General features: G+C 33.3%; 2 protein-coding genes across 3 annotated transcripts; one reads left to right on the plus strand and one right to left on the minus strand.

The window, feature by feature from the left end:
- Positions 1 to 1,437: 1,437 nt before the first annotated feature.
- LOC123677701 (ubiquinone biosynthesis monooxygenase COQ6, mitochondrial) lies at positions 1,438 to 21,697 on the minus strand. Its single transcript, XM_045614384.1, has 10 exons — positions 20,453 to 21,697; positions 20,204 to 20,394; positions 19,588 to 19,824; positions 5,579 to 5,686; positions 4,945 to 5,007; positions 4,744 to 4,851; positions 3,442 to 3,644; positions 1,833 to 1,948; positions 1,613 to 1,779; positions 1,438 to 1,556 (listed from the first exon to the last, which is right to left on the minus strand). Exons 1-10 carry the CDS (start codon positions 20,613 to 20,615, stop codon positions 1,527 to 1,529), a joined length of 1,386 nt encoding a protein of 461 aa, XP_045470340.1. The 5' UTR covers positions 20,616 to 21,697; the 3' UTR covers positions 1,438 to 1,526.
- On the plus strand, positions 8,864 to 19,032 carry LOC123677693 (transient receptor potential channel pyrexia-like). 2 transcript variants are annotated; one of them, XM_045614378.1, is made up of 5 exons: positions 8,864 to 9,320; positions 13,112 to 13,376; positions 13,525 to 13,703; positions 14,269 to 14,557; positions 15,803 to 19,032. In XM_045614378.1, the coding sequence occupies exons 2-5, from the start codon at positions 13,182 to 13,184 to the stop codon at positions 17,864 to 17,866; spliced, it is 2,727 nt and encodes a 908-aa protein (XP_045470334.1). In that variant the 5' UTR covers positions 8,864 to 9,320; positions 13,112 to 13,181; the 3' UTR covers positions 17,867 to 19,032. The 2 variants fall into 2 exon arrangements, with proteins under 2 accessions (XP_045470334.1, XP_045470330.1); XM_045614374.1 differs by having other exon boundaries at positions 8,865 to 9,372.
- Positions 21,698 to 23,503: the final 1,806 nt, after the last annotated feature.

Here is a 23,503-nt window from a genome sequence, read left to right on the forward strand (position 1 = left end):
TGAAACATAGTGAGGTTTCAAGGGCATAGTTTACGTCCAGGAGAAGTTGCAGCCTCGGGAATTTCATCCATTTTTTTTTAAATATCAGATTTTAACCTATAATTTCTGGAATAATAATTTAAAATTTCCTCGAAGAAATAAAATGTTGATTAATCAATATACAGGATGGACGACTATTGAGTAACAATGAAACAATCCTGGAGAATAAGACATATTTGACATCTGAAAATTTGGATTATAATATTAGTCATGGGCACTGGATATACTGGCAATGTGGATCTATGGGCAATGTGTTTCTATCGACAGTGTGAATCTATACGACTTCTGGAACTACTAGCAAAGTGGATCTACCAACAATGTAGATCAATGGGTAATGTAGATTTACCGGTAATGCGGATCTACCGAAAATGCAGACCTATGGGCAATATGGACCTTTGGGCAATGCAGATCTATGGGCAATGTGGATCTATGGGCATTGTAGATCTATAGGCAATGTATATCTATGGGCTTTATTGATCTACCTACAAGGTAGATCTATGGGCTTAATAGTATATTCTAAAAAAAGATGCAGAATGGGCTCCTATTCCGACACGAATGCGAAATTTGATAACGAGCGAGTTTTCGAACGCATGAATGTTGAGGAAATGCCTTCTGCAATAAGTACTAGACGAAATTTTCTCTATTTCAGTCAGGTTTGTGAAATATTGTCGAAATTCAATGAAAAATTTAGATTATACATCCTAGTGGCATTATACAGGGTGTTTCATTGGTAAATGTACACGAGGTAGAGCTACCCTAGACGAGTCCAAAAAAAAATTTCTGCTCTTTCCGAATTTTTCTTCAAATGCGAATATACCACTATTGAATCTGAATCCCATAATTTTTTCAAAATGGACCTGACTTTTTCAATTACTTAGTTCAAAGATTAATCGAAGGACCTAATGAGTGAATTGTTCGTTCCAAATGTCAATCAAATATACTGGATGGTTCAAAAGTTATATTAAATTGAAAATATTGGTGAATTTATAAACCTCCTTCTATCTCGGCTATGGGGAAGATTATACCTATCATATATAGGTTTTTTGTACTGGCCTAGGGTAGCTCTACCTCAGGTTAATATATGTACATTTACCAATGAAACACCCTGTATAACCAACATTCATCTCCTGACTTTTTTAACTAGCGGGGATCAAATCATTTTTGACGCGGTGACTTTAAATGGAACCTATGATTATTTGTGAAAAATGATTTGAGCTTATCTTTTGATGCAATGCAATTCTTGTTCAGAAGGTTTGACTTGGTGGCGACTTTCTTAATGAGATTGATCTACAAATCAGATTCAATTGTTTTATTAAAATTTTATTCTGACCTCCAAATTATTTTCAATATTTGATTCGTTACATTCATTATGAATTGGTTAAAAAAAACCTCATTTTCATAGAAAATATTATATTTGTCAACACAGCAATAATAATTTAAAAACACAAAAAATAAACTTTCAACAGATTGAAAAAAGGCCTTTCAACTTAGGAGGCAGCATGACTCTTCAATAAACCCTGAAATAAGTGTTATTAAATATTTATGTTGTTCTAGTGTTATGAAAATAAGTCACCTTCAATGGCCCTAATGCGTTAATAGCTTGTAAACCTAGACTTCTCAACAATACCACAGGTGGAAACTCTGTTCCATACAGCCGGTATAAACCATCAATAGCTAACATTGTTGGTACATTATGACGTTGTCGTTCTGTTTCATAGTCTTTCAAATATGATAAATCTCCTGAAAAAAATTAATTTTTTAAATGGGTAACACTACATTATGAAATTACTCACCCAAATCGCTTCCAGCATATGCTGCTTCACCTAATACTGTATTCAAGCATGTTATATCGCCAAAACCCAAGTTAGCTCCTTGTCCAGCCAATGGATGTACTCTATGTGCTGCATCTCTGAAAATTTCGTTTGTAATGAGTACTTTAAATTTACACAAGAATCTAGCAAATATTCAAGTCCTATAAGTGAAGAAATTTGATCTGAGTATCTAGCCTAATTGTTTCTATTTTAATCCATAACTTTTTTTTTACATTTTCTTTTTTGCATTATCATTATTTCTATGGATACAAGATAAATAAAGGGTGGCCTATTTAGCCAATTTCCAATCATTGTTATATTATGAAATAGTTTTTTTTTTTGTGAAGTGTTGGCGAAACCTTTTTTTCCAAAAACTGGCGCTACCAAGGATGTAGAAGACAGTGAGTCTTGTCACGAAAAGTTTAGATTCAATGTATTCTTCGAATTATTCGTTGGCAGAAATAGCGAATACTATAACAAAAGTAATAGCAGTAGATTTACTCAACCAAATCTCAAATCAATGTTTTTAAAGGCTACATGAATAGAGCTTTGAGGTTTTTTATTGGAAAGGGCGTTTTTTTTTAGAGCTATAGAACTTTAAATTGCAATAAAACAACGATGGATTATTCGATTGACATGAATTTTATTTATCCGCAAGATAATCTTGTGGTATTACATTTTGAATATGATTTCTGGCATATGACCGCCATGGCTGGTTCGGATGTAGTCCAATCTGGACGTCCAATTTTCGATGACTTTTTCCAACATTTGTGGCCATATATCGGCAATAACATGGCGAATGTTGTCTTCCAAATGGTCAAGGGTTTGTGGCTTATCCGCATAGACCAATGACTTCACATAGCCCCACAGAAAGTAGTCTAGCGGTGTTAAATCACAAGATCTTGGAGGCCAATTCACAGGTCCAAAACGTAAAATTAGGCGGTCACCAAACGTGTCTTTCAATAAATCGATTGTGGCACGGGCTGTCTGACATGTTCCGCCGTCTTGTTGGAACCACAGCTCGTGGACACCATGGTTGTTCAATTCAGGAATGAAAAAGATAGTAGTCATGGCTCTATACCGATCACCATTGACTGTAACGTTCTGGCCATCATCGTTTTTGAAGAAGTACGGACCAATGATTCCACCAGCCCATAAAGCGCACCAAACAGTCAGTTTTTCTGGATGTAACGGTGTTTCGACATACACTTGAGGATTAGCTTCACTCCAAATGCGGCAGTTTTGTTTGTTGACGTAGCCATTCAACCAGAAGTGCGCTTCATCGCTAAACAAAATAAAATGGACGTAGTGCGCGATACGTATTCCGCACAGAACCATTATTTTCGAAATAAAATTACACTATTTGCAAGCGTTGTTCAGGCGTGAGTCTATTCAAGATGAATTGCCAACCCAAACTGAGAATAAATCACTTGACAGCTGTTAAATCGGTCGCCATCTTGAACAGTAATGCCAACTTAAAGTTATATACCTCGAAAAAAAACACCCGTTAGTAACGATGAATATCTGAGTAGGTGACGTAATAATATAATATTGTTATTATATATTATAATAAAAAAAAATCACAACTCACCCCACCAAAGCAACTCCTTTTTGTACATAACTTGTTGCATGGCCAAATCCCAACGGAAATGAACCTCTACTGCCTTCTTGACATTTCACGATTTTTGGAGGTAATTGGCTATCTTTGATCGAAGGACATTTCAAAGTACGTAGTAATTGGTCGAAAGCCCTCGAACTTCTTTCAACTACGACGTTTCTCTTCTTATTACTCCACTGAAAGGTACAGGTTCATCAAATTTCGGAATCGACAACATGAAACTCATTCAACACAGATATTAGATGAATTTAATAGTAGTAATTAGATTCAATTCGATAAAAAATTCCATTATAAGAATTTAATTTAATATTAACAATAACTAGCGCAGCTAGGTGAGGGTTCATGGCCGCAGCCTCCTCTAAAAATACCAACAATTTAAATACAGTATGTCAAGTAACATTATGTCTCTAATGGATAAAAATAGTTATTTATGCAACAAGTGCAAAAAGTGAATGTTTATTGCACTCGACGTGAAATTGTCCGACGAGGCCGTTAGGCCGAGTTGGACAACACGTCGAGTGCAATAAACAATTTTTGCACGAAATGCATACAACATTTTTTCTACGTTCATGCAAAAAGCAAAAAATGATTTATTGTTATCATGAGGTGTGGTCATAGCACAGACAGTTTGCTCTATGGAGGTAGACGGTTACAAATCGGATCAGTTTTGATTAAGGAGTTATTCTCGGGAAGGCATTGTTTGTTTATCTCTGGCTGCTAACATTAATACAAAATAATATAAAATATGTAACTGTTTAAAACTTATTGCCAATCTCACAGCATATCTGATAAGTATGTAGTGGGTTTGAACGTTTATAATAATAATAAATATGCAATAAAAACTTTATTGCACTAGTGCAATAAGGAACTTCTTTTTCCACTAAATATAGTTCAATAAAGTTTTGCTTTTTGCATGAATGTAGAAAAATGGAATTATGCTACTCTAAAAAGGTTCCGATGCAATAGAAACATTCGGCTTCAAAATTTCCGATTGAGTAACAGATTTCTCAAACATCAATCTGTGTTATCATCATTCACCTATTTGATTGATCGGAGTAATGACTCTTCAACGGATTTAAAAAAATCGATCTTATCAAATTAGAAAATCTGATTATTTTTACCGTGTCAAAAAACAACATTGATTTTGAACTCGAATTTTTCATCAGTTAGTGGAAAATTCAAACGGCTCAAATGATAGCCCCCTGGAACAATAGCGCAGATAAAAAATTCAAAGTTATAACATTTTATATTTCAAAAATTAAAATCCCCACTCACCAAATTTTCATTGAGCTCGTCAACGAATTGTTTCTTTGTCAAGGACATCAATTTCTTGGCATGACTTGGCGTCGTTGTCCAAACCAAGGAGCTTGTTTTATTATCCAGCTGCAAAATTGATTGATTCGTTAATGAATCAAATTCGTTGAATATACTTATTACACAATTAGAAACAAATGTTAGTTAAAGTTTTGAGCTTACCGGTAACAAAGCCATTGGTCCTGTTGGTAGAAACTTTTGCCAAGCTATAGAATTATCGCATTGCTAAAAAATAGAATAAAATTGAGTAAATGATGATTGTCATTTTTATAATCAAATTGTAATAATCAATTTTGTCATCGAACTTAAGTAGACACAACTATACCAATCGATTATTCATGCAACTTCAAGAGAAACATATAAATACATAATACTTTCCCTATTTCGCCCCTCAATTTGAAATATAAAATAATGAAATATTTATAACTTAACATATGAATCTGGTCAACTATAAAATATATAGGGCTAGTCGAAGTGCTACCCATTCACTTCAATGCATTATCTATACTTCCTCATCAATGAATTGTAGAACGAATACACTTGCTTGGATCATACAATTCTTTTTCAAATCCTATTCTTATCTAATTTGCATTTGAGTAAAATGAACTCCATCTTACTAATCAAGTGTATTGAAATCCGTGAACCTCGGAGGCCATGCGAACCGAACCAATCCCTGTAACTGATTTTTATTTCTTCCCGGTGCACAGTTTTTCTTCAAAATTGGATAAATAAGCCTTTGGTAAAGTTCGAAATCTCCCCCAGTATATTATCAAATATTAAATCTAAGAGTGATTACCTCTTCCAGCTCTAATGTTGCTACTACTCCCATTTGCTGGTAACTATGGGATATATATAGCACACCCATCTTCTGGCGAACTTGCGAAGAGTACCCATCACAGCCAAGCTAAAAGAAAATCAACTTTTTATACCTAAAATAGAAATACAGAAAATATAATTTTTTTATTCAAATAGAAGATAACTGTCCTTTAATAATGAATGAAAATTATCAACTCATTCGGTCTAAATAAATCAAAAATACATTCTGAAACACAAAAAAAATATAAATAAACTAATCGTTCATTTGAAAATTTCAGTAACTTTAAAATTTTTGTGAGTTCGTTCGCTTCACTGTTTCACCCCTAACGCCGCCCCTGCACCTTTGTAAGGGGATCAACTTTGGAATTTCAAATCGGAATCCCCATTTTGTTGTTGCTGATTCGTATTCTACGTTTCGTATGAACAATTTTTCATGATACGTCAAAGATGGCTCTGCAATCGAATCCAAATTTTACGCCGGAACCACCGTTACATAACAGTTCCATTAATCAGTAGTTAACATGAAATTCTGACGTTTCTGCTGAACTATTTGTTTTAAGTAAATATAGTCAATGATCATTTGGTAAAGGCGAAATTATTTGTTCTTGGTGTTTTTGGTTCAAAATACCCATTAAATAAAATGAATGTTCTAATTGAAAGAAAAATTATTCGTACAAAACTTTTTTATCTACAATAGAAAAACAGGAGTTCCCATTTAAAATTTCAAAATTAACCTCATCAAGCTAAGTAAGTAGCTTGACATTTGAACCAACTTCTTGACTTGAAAATCTTGAACATATTTGAGCTTGACTTGATTTTAGATATACAGGGTGTTTCAAGTTCGACGGCCTATTAGACGTTTCTGGAGAACGGGGCCGATTTGAAATTTGAAAATTCGGAATATGACATTGTTCATGATGCCCTATTCAGCTAGAATATTTTCGAAGTTCCGGTACTTCCGGTTATACAACAATTAGAGAACATTTTTTCAAAAAAAACTTTTTTTTTTATTTTATGTCTTAGATATTATCAAGATTTCCATTCTCAATTACTTTTTGCTAAAATTATTGCTTTAGTCCTCATAGTTTTCAAAATTTTAAGAAAAAACCGTAAAAAAAGAGAGAATTTCCTTATTCACAATTACGTGAATTATTTTTACTGTGAATATCCTATGCGTATACTCAATTCACTTTCTCAAACTAGAATGATGTTGGAATATCGTGCATATCTTGAATTTGAAAAATGTCATCACAGGGTGTTTCAAATATTGTGCCAAAAATTGTGAACAAAATTTGATCATAACTTTCGATTTTCAAATTAGAACACTATTTTTTTGTGATTTCGTTGGATTCTACGGTAAAAAATAAGGGTAGTGTCCAAACATGATTATGCTCCCAAATTCAATAATTCAAGAGTTATTCGAGATTTTATGAATTTATGTAATACGTAGGGTCAATTTCATTCGATCTGTTTCCAGACAGACTAGCAATAATACTCTATGACCATAGAAATTTAAATATCTAATTACTTTACATGTGACAGGTGTTTTCATTATCAAAGCTAAACTAATTTGATTTCACAAATTGAATTTCCCGTCCCGTTATTCATTATTTGAATAACAGGGATTCATATCGTGAAATTATAATCTACTAGCTTCAATAATGAGACAACCTGTCACTTTGAAATAATTGCATATTTTAATATCTATGATCATAGAATTGGAACGTACTCTAGAAACAGATTGAATGAAATCGACCCTACTTATAACATAAATTCATAAAATCTCGAATAACACTTGAATTATTGAATTTGAGAGCATAATCATGTTTGGAAACTACCCTTATTTTTCACCCTAGAATCCAACGAAATCACAAAAAAATAGGGTTCTAATTTGAAAATCGAAAGTTATGATCAAATTTTGTTCACAATTTTTGGCACACTATTTGAAACACCTTGTGATGAAATTTTTCAAATTCAAGATATGCACGATATTTCAACATCATTCTAGTTTGAGAAAGTGAACTGAATATACGCATAGGATATTCACAGTAAAAATAATTCACGTAATTGTGACTAAGGACATTCTCTCTTTTTTACGGTTTTTTCTTAATATTTTGAAAACTATGAGGACTGAGGTAATAATTTTAACAGAGAGTAATTGAGAATGGAAATCTTGATAATATCTAAGACATAAAATGAATAAAAAAGTTTTTTTTGAAAAAATTTTTTTCAATTCTTGTATATCCGGAAGTGCCGAAACTTCGAAAATATTTTAGCTGAATAGGGCATCATGAACAATGTCATATTTCGAATTTTCAGATTTCAAATCGGCCCCGTTCTCCAGAAACGTCTAATAGGCCGTCGAACTTGAAACACCCTGTATATTGCTTGACTTGATATCAAGATACTTGATATGACTTGAGCTTGATATGCACGCATCGCACGGCATATATTTCTGCAATCTCGTGCGCGCTTAGACTAAATAAGGGGATTCCCCGAGCGCCGAGAGACTGAAGCATTCGCCAGTGTGACTTTATTAGAAGTTTTCTTACATATCTTTTAAACCTTTTGGTAGATTTTGGTAGTTTCAGAAATATCTTTTCAACTTTCGCCAAATGGCCAAGGATTTTTATCAACGCCAGGATCTTCAGCTCCTGTAGAAAGACAATTTTCCAGAGCTGCTCTTACAGTAACAAAAACCCGCAATAGGTTAGGCGACAAATCTATAAGATGCCTCATGTGTCTTAGATCCTGGATAGAAAATTATGCCTGGAGGTTTCGCAATATTGACAAACTTTATTTTTTATTTTATTATGATTCATACTGATTCAATTTATGTTTCAATTTCAAAAAAGTTGATATTTTCGGTTCTTTTATACAATAAGTTTAATAAATAAAAGTGTTTTTTGCAAGATTCCTTCTCATTTCACCATTTTTTTATTGATATGACACTACACAATAAAACTGCTGAAAATCAAGTAGCTTGATATGATTCAAGTACTTGATAAATAAATACTTGACTTGAAATCAAGTTGTAGCATTTCACGTATGCAAGCTCAAGCCAAGTAGCTTGAAAATCAAGCCAATCCCTACCCATAATGGTGAAGTTAATGAAAGAGGTTCAATAATGAGTGGAGTTCCCCCTGAAATCCATCAACCATTTTTATTTATACAATACATTTTTCCTTTTCGATATTTTTAACTGCTTCGACTCAAAAAATTTACCCGGTACAGCGATTTGCTCAGAGAACGAGCGCTCATAAAGAAGACACCATAACTTCCGACATCTTCATTAAAAACATCCATTATAAGAATTCCACGAAAGATTTACGACATTTACAACACTCTAACATACTCGAATATACAACTCTACTCGTATTTCATTGCCAGAGAATTATGTTCCTCTTGTCCGCCTTTTTCCAACAAAAGATGCATCAAATAGAGCACCTTGGGGAATTCCTCGGAGAAGACAATTTCGAAGTTTCCTCGAAAGATTTCGAACTAATTCATCGGAGTCGATTAAGAATGTTGTTCATTGTAGAAACTCGCGCGCTTCGGGAATCTAAAAACAGAAACGGGAGTCCAAACAAAATCTTGAGAGATCGACTGAAAATCGTTCGATATTTTGCGAATCTCAGACACGCTCGAGTGAAAGTTTGTGTTAGTTCATTTTGAAAGTTGTTCCAACTTTTCGTTTCCGATCTGATTTTTCAAGGTGCATGGTATGTAGGGATGCGTTTTCGAAAAATTTGATGCCTGGAATAATCCAAACAGGTAATAATAACAAGTGCTTGCTTTGAACTTTTTGAAAATTTTCTTGAAAATATTGGAATTAGCTTGACAGTCTGGTCTATTAATTTGAAATGATGAAAAATTATTAATAATAAATTCTTGCTTATTCGTTCGCTAAATTAATAAATATTTTCATGAAGTTTGCTATGATATCAACTTTTGTGTGTTATCAAGGGTTCTCCAATAGGAATGATAGTTATAATGGCAACACTGTGTATTATTTTTTGACGTTTTTTATGTCATTTATGCTCAATAGATTATGCCACTGAATCATGAAATAAACACGCTTCAACAACGTTCAGAAATTGTTGAATTTTTTTTGTCAAAATCAGTACACATTTGTAAATACCGATAGCACCCTATATCTCTGAAACCAATGTCCTGAGAGGACATTTAGTTTGATATCCACGATCTCCTCTAAACCATTGTCCCTTACGCACCCTTGTTAATAAGATATTTTCAGAAGTATGAATAATATAAACCAAAATAGGCAGATGATAAACATGAGCCCACGAAGTGAGAAATCTAGCAATTTGTGAAAATAATTAACAAAACCATACATCTACACAGCACTCACAAAATTTTAGTCTGATTAAAACAATCAAGTATTAATTAAATTTTAATTTCACAAAACATCCGCAAAACGTTTTATATCTCGAACATTAATACCTCTGTGAGATCTCCCAGAACCTGAGAAAAAAGAAAAAGGAACAATCCATATTTCTAAAATCAAGGGCTTAGATATGGGGCGGGTACTGGGGATTATTACCCCCCAAAATATAAAATTTGTGCTGTTGGGACAAGTTAGTGAGGTGAAGAATCGAAACAGTGTACGTCACACAAGAACAGCTGAGAATATTGCTGCTGTAGCCCGTAGGTTTATGGGATTTAAGTTATGATTAATAATTTTTTATGGCCTAAATTGGAAGATATTGATGTGAACGACGTTTATTTTCAACAGAACGTTGCCATATCTACCACACAAGCAATCAAACAATCGCAATTTTTGCAAGAAAAGATTTCTGACTGTGTTATTTAACACTTTTAGACATTTTCTTTTGGGCCACATGAAAGATAAGGTCTATGCCAATGCTCCTCAAATGATTCAAGACCTCAAAGATGGAATTCATGAAACAATCGAGAACATACAGCCACAAATGTGCGAATAGATCATGATAAATTTCAAGTAAAGGTTATGGTGCTGCAACCGTAGCCGTTGCATCCATTTGGCTGATATCATTTACCATCCCTTCCCTTTTCAATGAAATAATCAATCATTGATTTACCTTAAAATATAGTCTTTTTTTTCAATATCAAAATGATACCTCTTATTGGAAAACCCTATAGAGGGGGCGATGCATAATAATTATACCATTGTTATATTATGGTAATTTTCCACTAATCTACTCTCGTCCTTCTTTTGATTATCGAATGTAAGAAATATTTTGTAAATCCACATTCGCTTCATACGGTGCGATGTATTGTCTGTAGAGATTTGTTTTTAATCGAAATAATACTCCAAAAATAACCTTCCTAAATATATTTCTATTATATATACAAACATTAAATATACATAATAGATGACCTAAGTATAGGAGTCAAACTGCAAATATTATAATACAAAGTTTATGAGTTCCTTTCTTGAAGTCAATCGAAGATAAAAATATAGAACGCTTTGAAAATCCATTATCCGTTCAGTAAAGTTGTTATTTTGCGGAAGTTTCCAAATATCCGGTCTTTTTAAACTCTCCGTATAAACTTTGGTCTTTCATCTCGACTATTTTTAGAAAATAAATTCTCATTTTCATTTCGTTTTGAAATTGAAAACATATCATATGATAACTTATTAGAGCTTCCAGTGAAACCACTAACTATTGTTTTGGCACGATTCCTGACGTAAGATTTGTTTTAAAATATTTGGGTCAAGAGCTATAAAATTTTCGGATATTAATCGGATATTTCCTCACTATTGGAGAAAAAAGGCCAATTCATAAATTTTAGAGATCATAAAATACTACTATCAGCTCGTCAGAACTTCACTTCATCTCTGAAATATTTGATTTACCAACAGTTGGATACGATTATGGTATAGTCCTTCAATAACTCGAATGATTTCCTTTACATGGTAATTCACAGGAAAAAATAAATTAAATGGAAGCATTGAAGTGAAATATGATGAAAGTGTACAACGTAATTAATTCAATTGAGAAAATGAATTGATTCAATAATTCTATGAATTATTTTGGTTATAAAAGAATCGTATAACCAATAATCAAATATTTCAATCATTTCTCCATTAAATCGTTGTCTATCTGTGTTTATAATCATAAGAATAATAAGCTACTCCAGGAAATTATCCATAATCGGTACAAAAATTAAGAATTTATCATTACCAAGATTCTCCATAATAATCAACATAATACGTTCCATCCTAAACAAAGCATTGACATTGTTTTTAATTTTTACTAGCTCTTACAGAAATTGATATTAACGGAATAGGATTAAAAACACGTGAAAATAATAAAACTTGGTGAATAATTCAAGCAACTTCGGGAAAGTATCTTCACAGCTAATAAAACTAACGCAATTCATTTCAATTTAGAATTTAATTATCTCAACCTTGTTTTATAGAACTTCGGAAATAGCAGCAGGTATTTGTTTATATGTTATTGACGAACACCATCCCATAACACGAATTCAAGAATTCATCTGTTGACGAGTTCTAATTCGGTATCTCTTAGTTGGAAATTGAATGCATAATTAAATTGCATCAGCATTTCAATTTTGAACTAATCAATGTACTGACTCTTAAAAAAAAATTCTCGATATTTTGTTCGAATTTTCTATGGTTTTGGTGGCGCGTTTAACATGAATTTTTGTATAGAGACTTGATCTTAGAGATCAACAATAAAATGTTCACTGGATCCGATTTCTTGTAACTGAAATATTGAGATATTTTGTTCGATATTCTGCTTGAATTTTCTATTGTTATGATAATGCTGTCAACAAGAAAGTTATGAATTTGAATTTTCTATGGTTCCAATGATGTGATCAGCTTGAAATTCTGCACGAAGCTCGGAATTGTTATGTTATATCTAATCCCAGAATCTCAATTCTGTACTACATTGGGTCTTCTGAAAAATAATAAATGCATTCTTGAAAAATTCAATATTTTCCATTCCGATATATTCTCTTATATTTCGGAAACAATTCATGAAAATTGACAAGCTGTTTTAGCAAGGCGTTCTCAGCCAATTTCAAAGATGCGCCCTCTCTTCAAGGATCGCGGTATTTCACCCCAGGAATACTGATGGAATCATCAGTAAGTCATTCAGTGAGTCCGTAGCGGAGTATGGTGACTTGACCATAGAACGGTTGAGTTTATATCCCAAGCTGTTCCGATCATCCGTGAAATGCGCAGCACACGACGCCATCTCTCGAGCAAGCGAATATTCACTACACTCTATTGAAATATGACTCTTTCAGATTAAATCAATGTAAAATCGACCAGATCATGTAAAAATTCATTCTATGAGCTCTCCAAATGAAAATTCAATTAATCAAGCACCGATTCTTAACAATTTATAAAACCAGTATCAATGATTAAGAGTAGAGCTTTTAAATATTATTCACAAAGCAAACAATTCACAATCAATTTCATACTAATCTAATCATGATCTGATTTCCTTCTTCCGTTCTACTTAAATTGATATTTTTTTAGAATTAGGGGAGACGATTTGAGAATAAAGAAGAAAAAGAAAAAAAAGTGTCATCTATGTTTTTCCTGCAGCATGATTCGCCTCGATAAAGTTTGTAAAAAACCGCCGACAGACCAGAGAAAAAAATGGCAAGAAGAAGAAACTATGGGCGGATCAGACACTATTTCTAGTGAGGACGATGCATCTGACTTTGAAATCAGCGAGCATGGAAGATCAAGGCCCACACAAGAAATATGGAATGAAGAGGAAATTTGGAACGATTTACAAGTAGGATTAACTCTCGTTAGAATTATTTTTTAAAGATTTCTTAAAATGATAAAACTTAGATTGAAATAATATTTCTGCTGGATCTATTTGAAATTGAAACAAAAATTCTGAGAATGGAGGAATCGAATTAAAAAAAAAATTTTTCCAGAATTTAGATGATGCAGAAAAATGTGTTCAGTTACTGAACTATGATGATCAAGAGAAGGTCTTGGAAGAAGTCAATTATGAAACAGCATTATTGCTAGCGATATGGCTTGAAAGGAATAATACAGTCGAAAAATTATTACAGAAACATAAGAATACTGAAATAAAAGATCCTAGTGGAAGGTAAGACATTCATGATAACTTTTATTAGTTGATCAATTCAATCTGATATGATTTATTATGTGGAATAGAAAGTATGGGCGATTGATCATCCCATGTCCCATATATTATTGATAGATGATTGCTCAATCGACTCCATCCTCCAAATCGTTTTGGTACACAGATAATCATAGATACTACACTATAACATAAAATCAATCACTTCATTAGAAACTTGGCGAGGCGTTCTTAGACAAATTTTATATCGCGCTCTCTCCCGAGGAAATCGTATTTCCCCTGCCTTATACACCCTCATTACCATAGCGGAGCATACTTTGCCATAGAACGGTTGGGTTTATTTCTCAAGTGGTGCTATTCTTCCGAGAATTGTCCAGCCTTCGACACCATCTCTCGGGCTAGTGAAGGCCATAGCAGAAGCATGCCCCATAATGAATGTCCAAACACTCTATGAAAATTTCAATTGAGTATGTCTCAAACTTCACAATAACTTTTTCGTATTTTCGTACCTCAATATTTTCAAATTTTTAGACAACATTGCGAAATCTCAATCAATAATACTTATTTTTAGATCTGCCATGCACTTAGCAGCTTTTATTGGCAATGCAGATGGTCTCAAGCTCCTAATTCACAGTGGCGCCAAAGCAGATTCCTGGGACAATAAATACAAAATCACCCCATTACATTGTGCAGCTAGTAAAGGGAGATTGGAGTGCATAAAAGTGCTATTAAACCACGGTGCAGATGTCAATGCCGGTATAAAGACTAGCAGAACTCCTCTTTATTTCGCTGTATATGGCCTGGCTGAAGACTGTGTGAGAGAACTGTTGAAACGTGGAGCTACGCCAAATACAACACAAGTGAGTAGGGTGTAATTTGAGAAATCATTGGAAGCTGAAAGCTTGGGCTGAAAATTCTACACAGCTGTTTACCACATCAACTTAAAATGGAATTTTGATTATTGAATCAACATGTAGAATAAGAATGCAATATAATTTTTGATGAAATGTGGTCTTTCTGAAGCAAAACATATCATTCATTGGGTTTTAAAATAGAAACTTTGGGTCTTTTTAGAGACATGACAAGAACACTAGCTTGAATGCTATAGGCGTTTCTCAAGATGACTTGAGAGAGGCAGTAAAAGGTCTTCTTCTCCTTCTTCTTAAACCACAACAGTGGCTACTATGAGCCCGCTCGAGCATGTACCCAGATTAACTGTTTACTCTGTGTAACTTGCATATACAATAATTTTACAGCATCTTACAATATCCACATCGCCTTACAATATCCAACTCCCATTCTGTTCTATCCAGACGTTTTTTCCTTACACTCATGAACTTCTTGACGTATTATATCAAATTCTTTTTGGGTCTTCTTCTCCTTCTTTTATCCCAGGCTGACCAAGCAGCATCTGCATCCATTCTGCAGTAAAGGCTACAGAGAATAAACAGTACAAGAATCACTGAAATATGTTGTGTTCAACCTGCACCAAAATTCTTAGATCTATGAACTAAAACCGTGAGAAATCCCGAGATAAAACATGCAGTGTTTTGAGGTTACCATGAACAGAAACAAGTCCATTTTTTATAAATAAAATAAAACATTTTTATTTAGAGTATGCCAGATCAATGACAGCTATTTAGCTGTAATGCAGCCATTTTTTCCAAAAAAGTGATCCGCTAGTATGAAGGTGGCCCGTAGTTCTTTGCGCCTAGGGCCCAAAATGACCTTAACCACTTCTTATAATACTACTCTCTTATTCTAGGAACAAGTTCGCGTTGTTCTATCATGTATCACTCGATGTTTAGCTATTAACTGACTCATACATTTCACATATCGATCTGCTATGACATAGTTAATGCAGCATCGAGACAGGCAAATATTGCATTTTTATTGAAACGTCTTTTGTGGTTAATTTGCAGTTTTCTCCCAAAAGACCTATCACTAAGACACTGGAAATTTGTTGGTACTCAGAAAGGCTATCGTTTCGTTAAGTACATTCTTTGGTTCTTCAAACCAAATATTCAGTTAATTTTTTAACACACCCCATACATATATTATTATATTAAGATCAATAAAATCACCATTCAAACCATACATTACAGGTATTCAGTGAGACACCTCTACACGTAGCCGCGACTCTGGGGTCTTCAGAAATCATCAGTCTCCTACTGAAGCACGGAGCTGCAGTCGATATTCAATGTGGATTCGACAAGGTGACACCTCTGCATTTGGCAGCAAGCGAAGGGGACCCAGAATGCTGCCGTCTACTGCTGAAGGCCAAGTCTCCAGTAAATGCCCGTAACCACAAACTCCAAACACCGCTTCACCTAGCTGCCCTTTCTCAGTGCGCCGAAACCCTGGATGTTCTACTGAAGGCCGGTGCTGATCCCAACGCAACAGACATAGACGGACGCACACCCCTTCACAGTTCGATAGTCAAAGTAACAAGATCCTGCGAATGCGTCAGGATACTGTTGAAATACGGAACGGAAATAAACAAGCCAGACTCTTTCGGCTATACTGCCCTACACTTGGCGGCTCTCAACGAATTTTCGCATTGCGTGATGTTCCTCATAAACAACGGTGGAGATGTCACCGCGCGAACCAATGGGGGAATTTCGGTCCTGAATTTCATAACGCGAAAAACCCCAGACGTGATCCCCAAGTATCTCCTGAAATTCGACGAATCGATACGACTGAACGACCACGAGATAGGAGATGTAGACTGCGAACTCAAGCTGGACTTCCGAGCCTTAGTACCAAGCATGGGCAACAAGGAAACAGAGCTTCTTCTCAATTTCATAGAAGTCGGTCACAAGGACATACTCAAGCATCCTCTTTGCGAAACCTTCCTGTTCTTGAAATGGAGAAGGATACGGAAATTTTTTTTATTCAGTCTCTTTTATCACTCCCTCTTCGTCTGTTTATTCTCGTTCTATATCCTCGGGGTGTTCCTGAAAGATTGCACCCCTACTAACTCGAAGGGTAGCACGTCTTGCGAAGTTACCGAAATGACAAAAATCATCGGATACACCTTGCTGTGCTTGAATGTCCTTATGTTAGGCAAGGAATTGTTCCAGATGGCGCACAACTGGAGAACCTACATCAAACAATGGGATAATTGGTTACAATGGATGATAATAATTTGTGTTTTCGCTTGTGTTAACCCGCACGGTTCTAGAATGAATATAAGGACTAATATTCAAATGTGGCAACATCATGTAGCGGCAATAGGTATTTTTTTAACTTGGTTGGAACTTATGATGATTGTAGGTCGCTTTCCAACTTTCGGTCTGTTTATTCAAATGTTCACAACGGTGTCAGTCAATTTTGTTAAATTTATGGCTGCTTACTTCTGCCTTCTGCTGGCATTTGCGTTGAGTTTCGGAGTTATCTTCGCTAATTATAACTCTTTCAAAAAGCTTCCACTGGTACTCATCAAAGTTATAGTGATGATGTCAGGGGAATTGGAATATGAAGACATATTTTTCGATAATACACAACCCATAAAGTTTCCTTTGACTGCCCAAGTGATGTTCTTAGCATTCGTTGTCTTAGTAACAATCATTTTGACGAATTTGATGGTAGGACTAGCGGTTAGCGACATACAGGGTTTGCAGCAGAGTGCAGGTTTGGATCGTTTAGTTCGCCAAGCCGAGTTAGTCGCACACCTGGAGAGCATGTTATTCTCTAAGCTTCTCATATGTATTCCAAGCAAGTTGATGAAATTTCTTCATCGGCAATCTCTCCTGTTGAAATCGCAATATCACTGGGCTTTGTATATACGTCCAAACGATCCGAGAGAAACGAGAATACCCAAAGACATCATAACAAACATATATAACTTAGTAGTTGAAAAGAAAGAAAAGTTAAGGAAGAAATTTAAGAAACGTATAACTGAACAATACAGCGGAAACACAAACTCAATGGTATCGCCGGGTTTAACTAGGATAAATTCTTATATGAGTTATGTAGCAGCAGAAAATCCCAAATCCAAATCTGTTCGACATCAAGCTGATGATCTTGGAAATGAATTTGTTGAATTCACACGTAATTTCAAGACCAGATTAGAAAAAATCTATAGACAGATATCATCTGATAAAACTGATAGGGGGAGTAAAATTAATAGAGATTCTTCGATTGAAAAAGACTATCAAATTATATAAATATCCCTGAAATATTTGGGTAGAGTTGTTGGAAAGTACAAAATTAAAGTCTGAGGTATGATGTGGTTGTTAGGATTTTTGATACCATCTACAATAAAAATAGGAAAATCCATCACAAATCAATGTACATATTAAGATTTAAATTGTATTATAGTATTTTGAAGATTAACTTAACACACCATATAAGATTTATTCCACTACAGAATTTCATCTATTCATTCAGTATATTAAGGGAATGAACTAAAAATGTCTTTCTGGACAAGAAAATAATATTTTTTTCATATAATTCTAAGAATCCCAAATTTTTAATAATTAAGGAAATGAAATAATGTATGAGATCTTTATAAATGATTGTAACGACGCATTTGGCTCTAGAATATTCTCATATTGCCACTTTATATGTTTACGTTCACATTTTAAAATTCAGCCACAGAATGACATAACTTCAACTTCTTTGTTAACATAAAAATAATGAATTTTTAATTTTTAGTGAGCGTCAAAGTCAACTTTGATGTTACAATAATTTGTAAAAAATTGTATAATGGAGTATTTATTGTATAACTATATATATAATCATTGTTTCCAGGTTGTGCAGAAGCCTTGATACTTAAATAATTTCTATATCAATGAGTTTAGAAAGATATATTTTTCTCACAACAAAATTTCCCTAAATTACGAGCAGTTGATCTAAATATTTGTGGATGGCACTAAAATATAAATAAAGATTAATAAATACAAATATCTGGAAAAATGATTTGAAATATTCCATCAAAATACTTTCCTTATAAAATTAACGAATTTGATTTAATTTCATATTTTCAATTCAACACTATTTTCTTTATAATGATGAAGGAAAATTTGATGTCATATATAAGAATATATTTCATTCTGATTATAAACGATAAAATTGAATTGTACTGTGTTATTATGGTTTTCGTTTTTTTTAAGTGGTTAAGAGTTGAGCAACTTCTCATTAACTCATCTTGCATAAATATTTTTATTTTGATCTAATATTTTAAACAATGTATACAAAAAAATAGACATTGCAATATTCAATTTTAAAAAGATTCTGATAAATATAGTTCCATTTATTTCAGGTGACTCCTAAAACATTTTTCTTAGTTCTCCCTTAGTTGTTATGTAAGAACAGTAAAATGCCTCAAATTGTAACCAATCTCATTTGTTTCTTATAGTATAAGATAATTAATGGAGGCAGAAGTTTTCCATAGTAACAATTGTTACCCCAAATTATCGAATAAGTCATTTTATTTTGATTCGCATCTTGTAGGACAGGAATATAATGTCCTGCTGGAATTATTTCATAATAAAATACATTCAACATTGCTGAATATTGAACCCCCCATATACGAGAATCTTTGATGAAATTATTCAAGTCTGTAGTATCAAGCACTATTTTCTGTAAACACACCCATTCATAAGACCGCTAAATGTATTAATCTGAAGCCATAGGTATTTGAATACCAACTATAAAATACTTCAACGTCATGAATGTAAAACAATAATTACAAATGACATTTTTGAGAAGTTCAATTCCTGAAAGCAATGAATTGGTGGCACAAAAAATCTTAATTTAATAAATGTTTTTTCCTCCTGTCCTCAATAGCCATCACTCAAAGAAATAGTATAATACTTCATTATTCAACATCCAAATTAACAATCATTGACTATCATGTTAGTGATTATATTAATTTAAAACTCACCAGTAGTTTTGTACTAAAAGTTGAACCATTCTTTAATGTTAATTTATGGTTTTCAATGCCACTCGACAATTTCAAATCGTCTAGTAATGCCTCATGAAGAACTTCCACATTTTCTACATTTTGAAGCTCTTTATATACACTATTGAGGGTGATATCATTTTCGACTATATATGCTAAATTTTCATCCAAATAGTCACCTTTGAAGTTAATGACTGCTTCAGAATTTGATTCCCATATCTAGAAATGGTGATATAGACTCAATTTGTGGTTATTTCCAGAACGTGATAATCACTATACTGACTCAGAAATACTGACTGAAGAGCATGTCTAGTTGTATAACTACCAAATTCTAACTATAATAACTAATATTGTAGGTCATCAAATCTTTCAAATATTTTTGATGATCAAACACTTCATAAAGTAGTTTTAAAAGAGGACAAACTTTCTATATCTACAAGAATGAATATTTTTTCAATTAAAGTAAATAGAAATTCAACGAAAGGAAGTGTTTCCTGTATATATCTGCAATAAAAATTTACATTTTCATGTATATAATTTGCTTATCTCTGCAGTAGAGGTATTTCTAAATGTGAGACCTGTTACTTTGAAGATCTACCTGCATTTCTTTCACAATACCATATCTTGTAGAGTGTATATGACTCCAAACTCCTATGTCATTCAATAAATTACAGGTTGCTTGATTCAAGGAGGAAACACGATTACTGTAATGTTGAGGTAATTTCCATTCTTTTTTCTTGGAGCCTTCCAAAAGTAATATTCGTTTATCAGATAAACGGTTGTTCTTTCCTGAGGGTAATCTACATTTAGATTCATTTCCAAAGCAAAAAAGTTATTTAATGTTCACCTAGTACACACGCAAGTGTTGCACCAATTAATCCTCCACCAACAACAATTATGTCATATTTTGCATTTGAAGATATGAAACGAGTATTCTTCATAACATTTTGCCCCAAAGATTTAGAAGGTAAAGTCATACAATTTGTGTAGACTGATCGTAAGTGTAGCATTTTCCTAAATTGGAGGTTTTTCTTCTCTGCAGAAACCAAATTCGAAATTCAAAATAAGTCGACCAACTTCGACTTATAATTGTGAGGTTATAAACAAAACACAGAACAAAATTTTGTAGAATATAGAATAAATTTAAATATGTATGGACAATTTTTGGTTATTCTTCTTCTTCTTCTTGTTCCTTCTCAAACAGACTGATCTCCAACCAGTAATGCCTCTGATCTGATTACAGAAGTCTCAATATGGGCTCAGCCTGAAAGACTATGTATACAATCTCAGTGGAACAGCGAATTATCTTTATCCTGGGTACTGAGGCATCTGGAGTTTTCCTGAGAAAACTGAAGTAATCCAAAAAATGCACAGTTTGGATGGATACGGTTCTCAATATGTGATTCAATATTGTAGTCCAGTCATTAAGTATTTTTACTCGGAAATTTTTCCGGGAGTTTTGAAAATTGGTAATTTTATAGATTTTTGATATACTCTTTCCAAATTTCAACTTTGCTACCTCATATGTGTACAAAGTTTTTCAGTGGAGATACCAAGCAGTATCTTCTAAATGAAGCTCTTTTCTCCTCACCGGGTAATTTTTCTGTCAGCATCAGCAATCTGAGCCAGCAGTTGAAGAAAACTGCCTGAATCCATATCCCCGTAAAATTTTCCTGAGCGAACCAGACACTGAGGAATATCGTATATCCCGGCCAGTCAGCTCTCTTTATTATGTTTGTGGAAAGAGAAAATATTAATGAGGTTTGCACTGCTGTCACAGGATTGACCACCAAGTAGCACCAGAATAGGAAAGTGATCACCTATGCTCATACCCCAAAGGGAGATCACAGACTAGGCTTCGTTCAAAACAACTGGTGCGGAACAAAAATTAAACGGTTTCAATACGCTGGATTACGAATAAACAAGGCATAGTAGCTCTAGAATCTTCTAAAACCAGTTGAATATCTTTTCATTCATTTCAAAATTGTTTCAATCAGTCTATCCAAGTCTTCTGTAAGTGCATCAGAAGTGCTGAAGACTTAAAATATAAAGAAGTAGATCAAGGTTGTTTTTTCTGAGCCATCTCAAGAGTTCATTATTTTGAAAATAAAGTTTGAATCAATGTATATCAATTTTTTCATGACTATAAAGCTTTCGACATTCGTTCATTTACTCTTTTCTACATGGATTTCTTTCAATTTTTTATTAGGGGTATTTTTATTTAGTCAGTTATCTACAGACAGTAGTATTCATTTGATGAAAATGTGGGAAAAGCTTTTATAAAAGAGAAACGATATATTTATTTCGAAATTATATATTAGAATTCATAAATTTTACAACTGAGAAATCATCTATTCAAATCACAATCAATAAAAAAAATATATAGTATGTTATATTTATATACATATAGAATAAAGTTGCAGTTGTTACAACATGGCAAAGATTCTGAGGACATATCTTCCACCTCCACTCTCTCATTATGATGAACAAACAAGATGGAAACTGCCTCTGTAACAAAAAAAAACAATTATTTGTATGATATAAATGTATGCATTGTTGTAGGTTAGTTTTTCATCTGAATTAAATCAAAACGACTATTTCACTCATCAAAATTTTCACTCTATCTGACAAATCACAAAGCTAAGACAACTGGTATTATCGCGAAAACACCAGCTGTCTTCAAATTACGATTGGTCTAACTTTGGCGTATCCAACAACATGAATACAGCCTCCCATTAATTCTCTTGAATACAAGTTTTTTACCTTTCACTTTATTCGTGAAATAGTCTTAACAAAATATCACTCCCAATTGAATTTATCTCATAATTCCGTCTTTTACGAGCATGCGATAGACTTACAGCGAAAATCAAAATGGTATAACTATTTATAAATTAACTCACCTTTTTCCTTATTTCTATAGGCGTCTTCTTCGATGAATAAATAATTTCTCAGTTTTCAAATAATGTTTGTAGCAAACTATTCTTGGTTTGAAGGGATTGAAAGGCAGCAAACTAGAAACTATCGTTTCTTGGCAGGAATTAGTTTTTGGACGCTAAGCATTTGTCCCCATAAATCTAAATTTTAGTTCATCAAAGTTGATATTTATATTCCACGCATCTGAAGTAGCAATGGAAATTTTTTAAGAAAAAATATTCAGTTTAATAAATTTGTTGACACTTGCATAAAAAGAAATCTCAAAAATACTTATATGACTTTCACATGTCAATCAAAGAATTTGAAAAACTCCTGAAAGAAAAAAAGGTTTTTTTTTAAAAATGTCTTAAATAAAGAATCAATTGACTTGCCTGGACAATGATAATTTGTTTCTGCTCCCATATCCTTAATTTTGTTTCATACGCCAAAAATGTTAACTCAATTAGTAACAAAATTAGTTATATATTGTCCTTTCAATTCCTTTGAATAGAAGGTTGTAAATATCAAATAAAATTCATACCCTGAAATGAAATAATTGAGTAAGTAATAATGTATGGCGAAATAATGATATAAGAAGAAAAATGATGTAAGAGAAAAGATTGCACTCACTCAAAAGTCCATTCCAGATGTGCATCCTCATAGTTCATAGTGTTGAATAAGTTGTTGAAGAATTATACAAATGCCTCAAGATGAAGTAATTATTTTCAGGAAATTCATCATATTAAATCAGTTGGTCAGTATAATTGATTAAAAATGTTTTTTCATATAACCCGTTATTATTTTGTTTATCCTCAAATCTTTGGAAAATATACTTTGGAAAAAGTATATAGATTTCATTGATGATTCATGAAAATATCGAGGTTTCTTTTAAAATGCGAATTGATGATCAAAGTAAATTTATATCAAATGTTGCATCAACAAGTCTTTTATTTCTTCGATATTTTCCAAGCAGGATTATGTGGAG

The sequence above is a fragment of the Harmonia axyridis genome, chromosome 1 (genome assembly GCF_914767665.1).
Source record: "Harmonia axyridis chromosome 1, icHarAxyr1.1, whole genome shotgun sequence".
Lineage (NCBI taxonomy): Eukaryota > Metazoa > Arthropoda > Insecta > Coleoptera > Coccinellidae > Harmonia > Harmonia axyridis.

What these genes read in the sequence shown, in the direction of transcription:
- LOC123677693 (XM_045614378.1), top strand. Translation starts at nt 13,182, where the DNA reads ATGATTCGCCTCGATAAAGTTTGTAAAAAACCGCCGACAGACCAGAGA. An exon ending in AAATTTGGAACGATTTACAA is followed by an intron (nt 13,377 to 13,524) that starts GTAGGATTAACT and finishes AAATTTTTCCAG; the next exon opens with AATTTAGATGATGCAGAAAA. An exon ending in CTACGCCAAATACAACACAA is followed by an intron (nt 14,558 to 15,802) that starts GTGAGTAGGGTG and finishes CATACATTACAG; the next exon opens with GTATTCAGTGAGACACCTCT.
- LOC123677701 (XM_045614384.1), bottom strand. Translation starts at nt 20,615, where the DNA reads ATGCTACACTTACGATCAGTCTACACAAATTGTATGACTTTACCTTCT. An exon ending in GTATTGTGAAAGAAATGCAG is followed by an intron (nt 19,825 to 20,203) that starts GTAGATCTTCAA and finishes CACCATTTCTAG; the next exon opens with ATATGGGAATCAAATTCTGA. An exon ending in ACGCATTAGGGCCATTGAAG is followed by an intron (nt 1,557 to 1,612) that starts GTGACTTATTTT and finishes CACTTATTTCAG; the next exon opens with GGTTTATTGAAGAGTCATGC.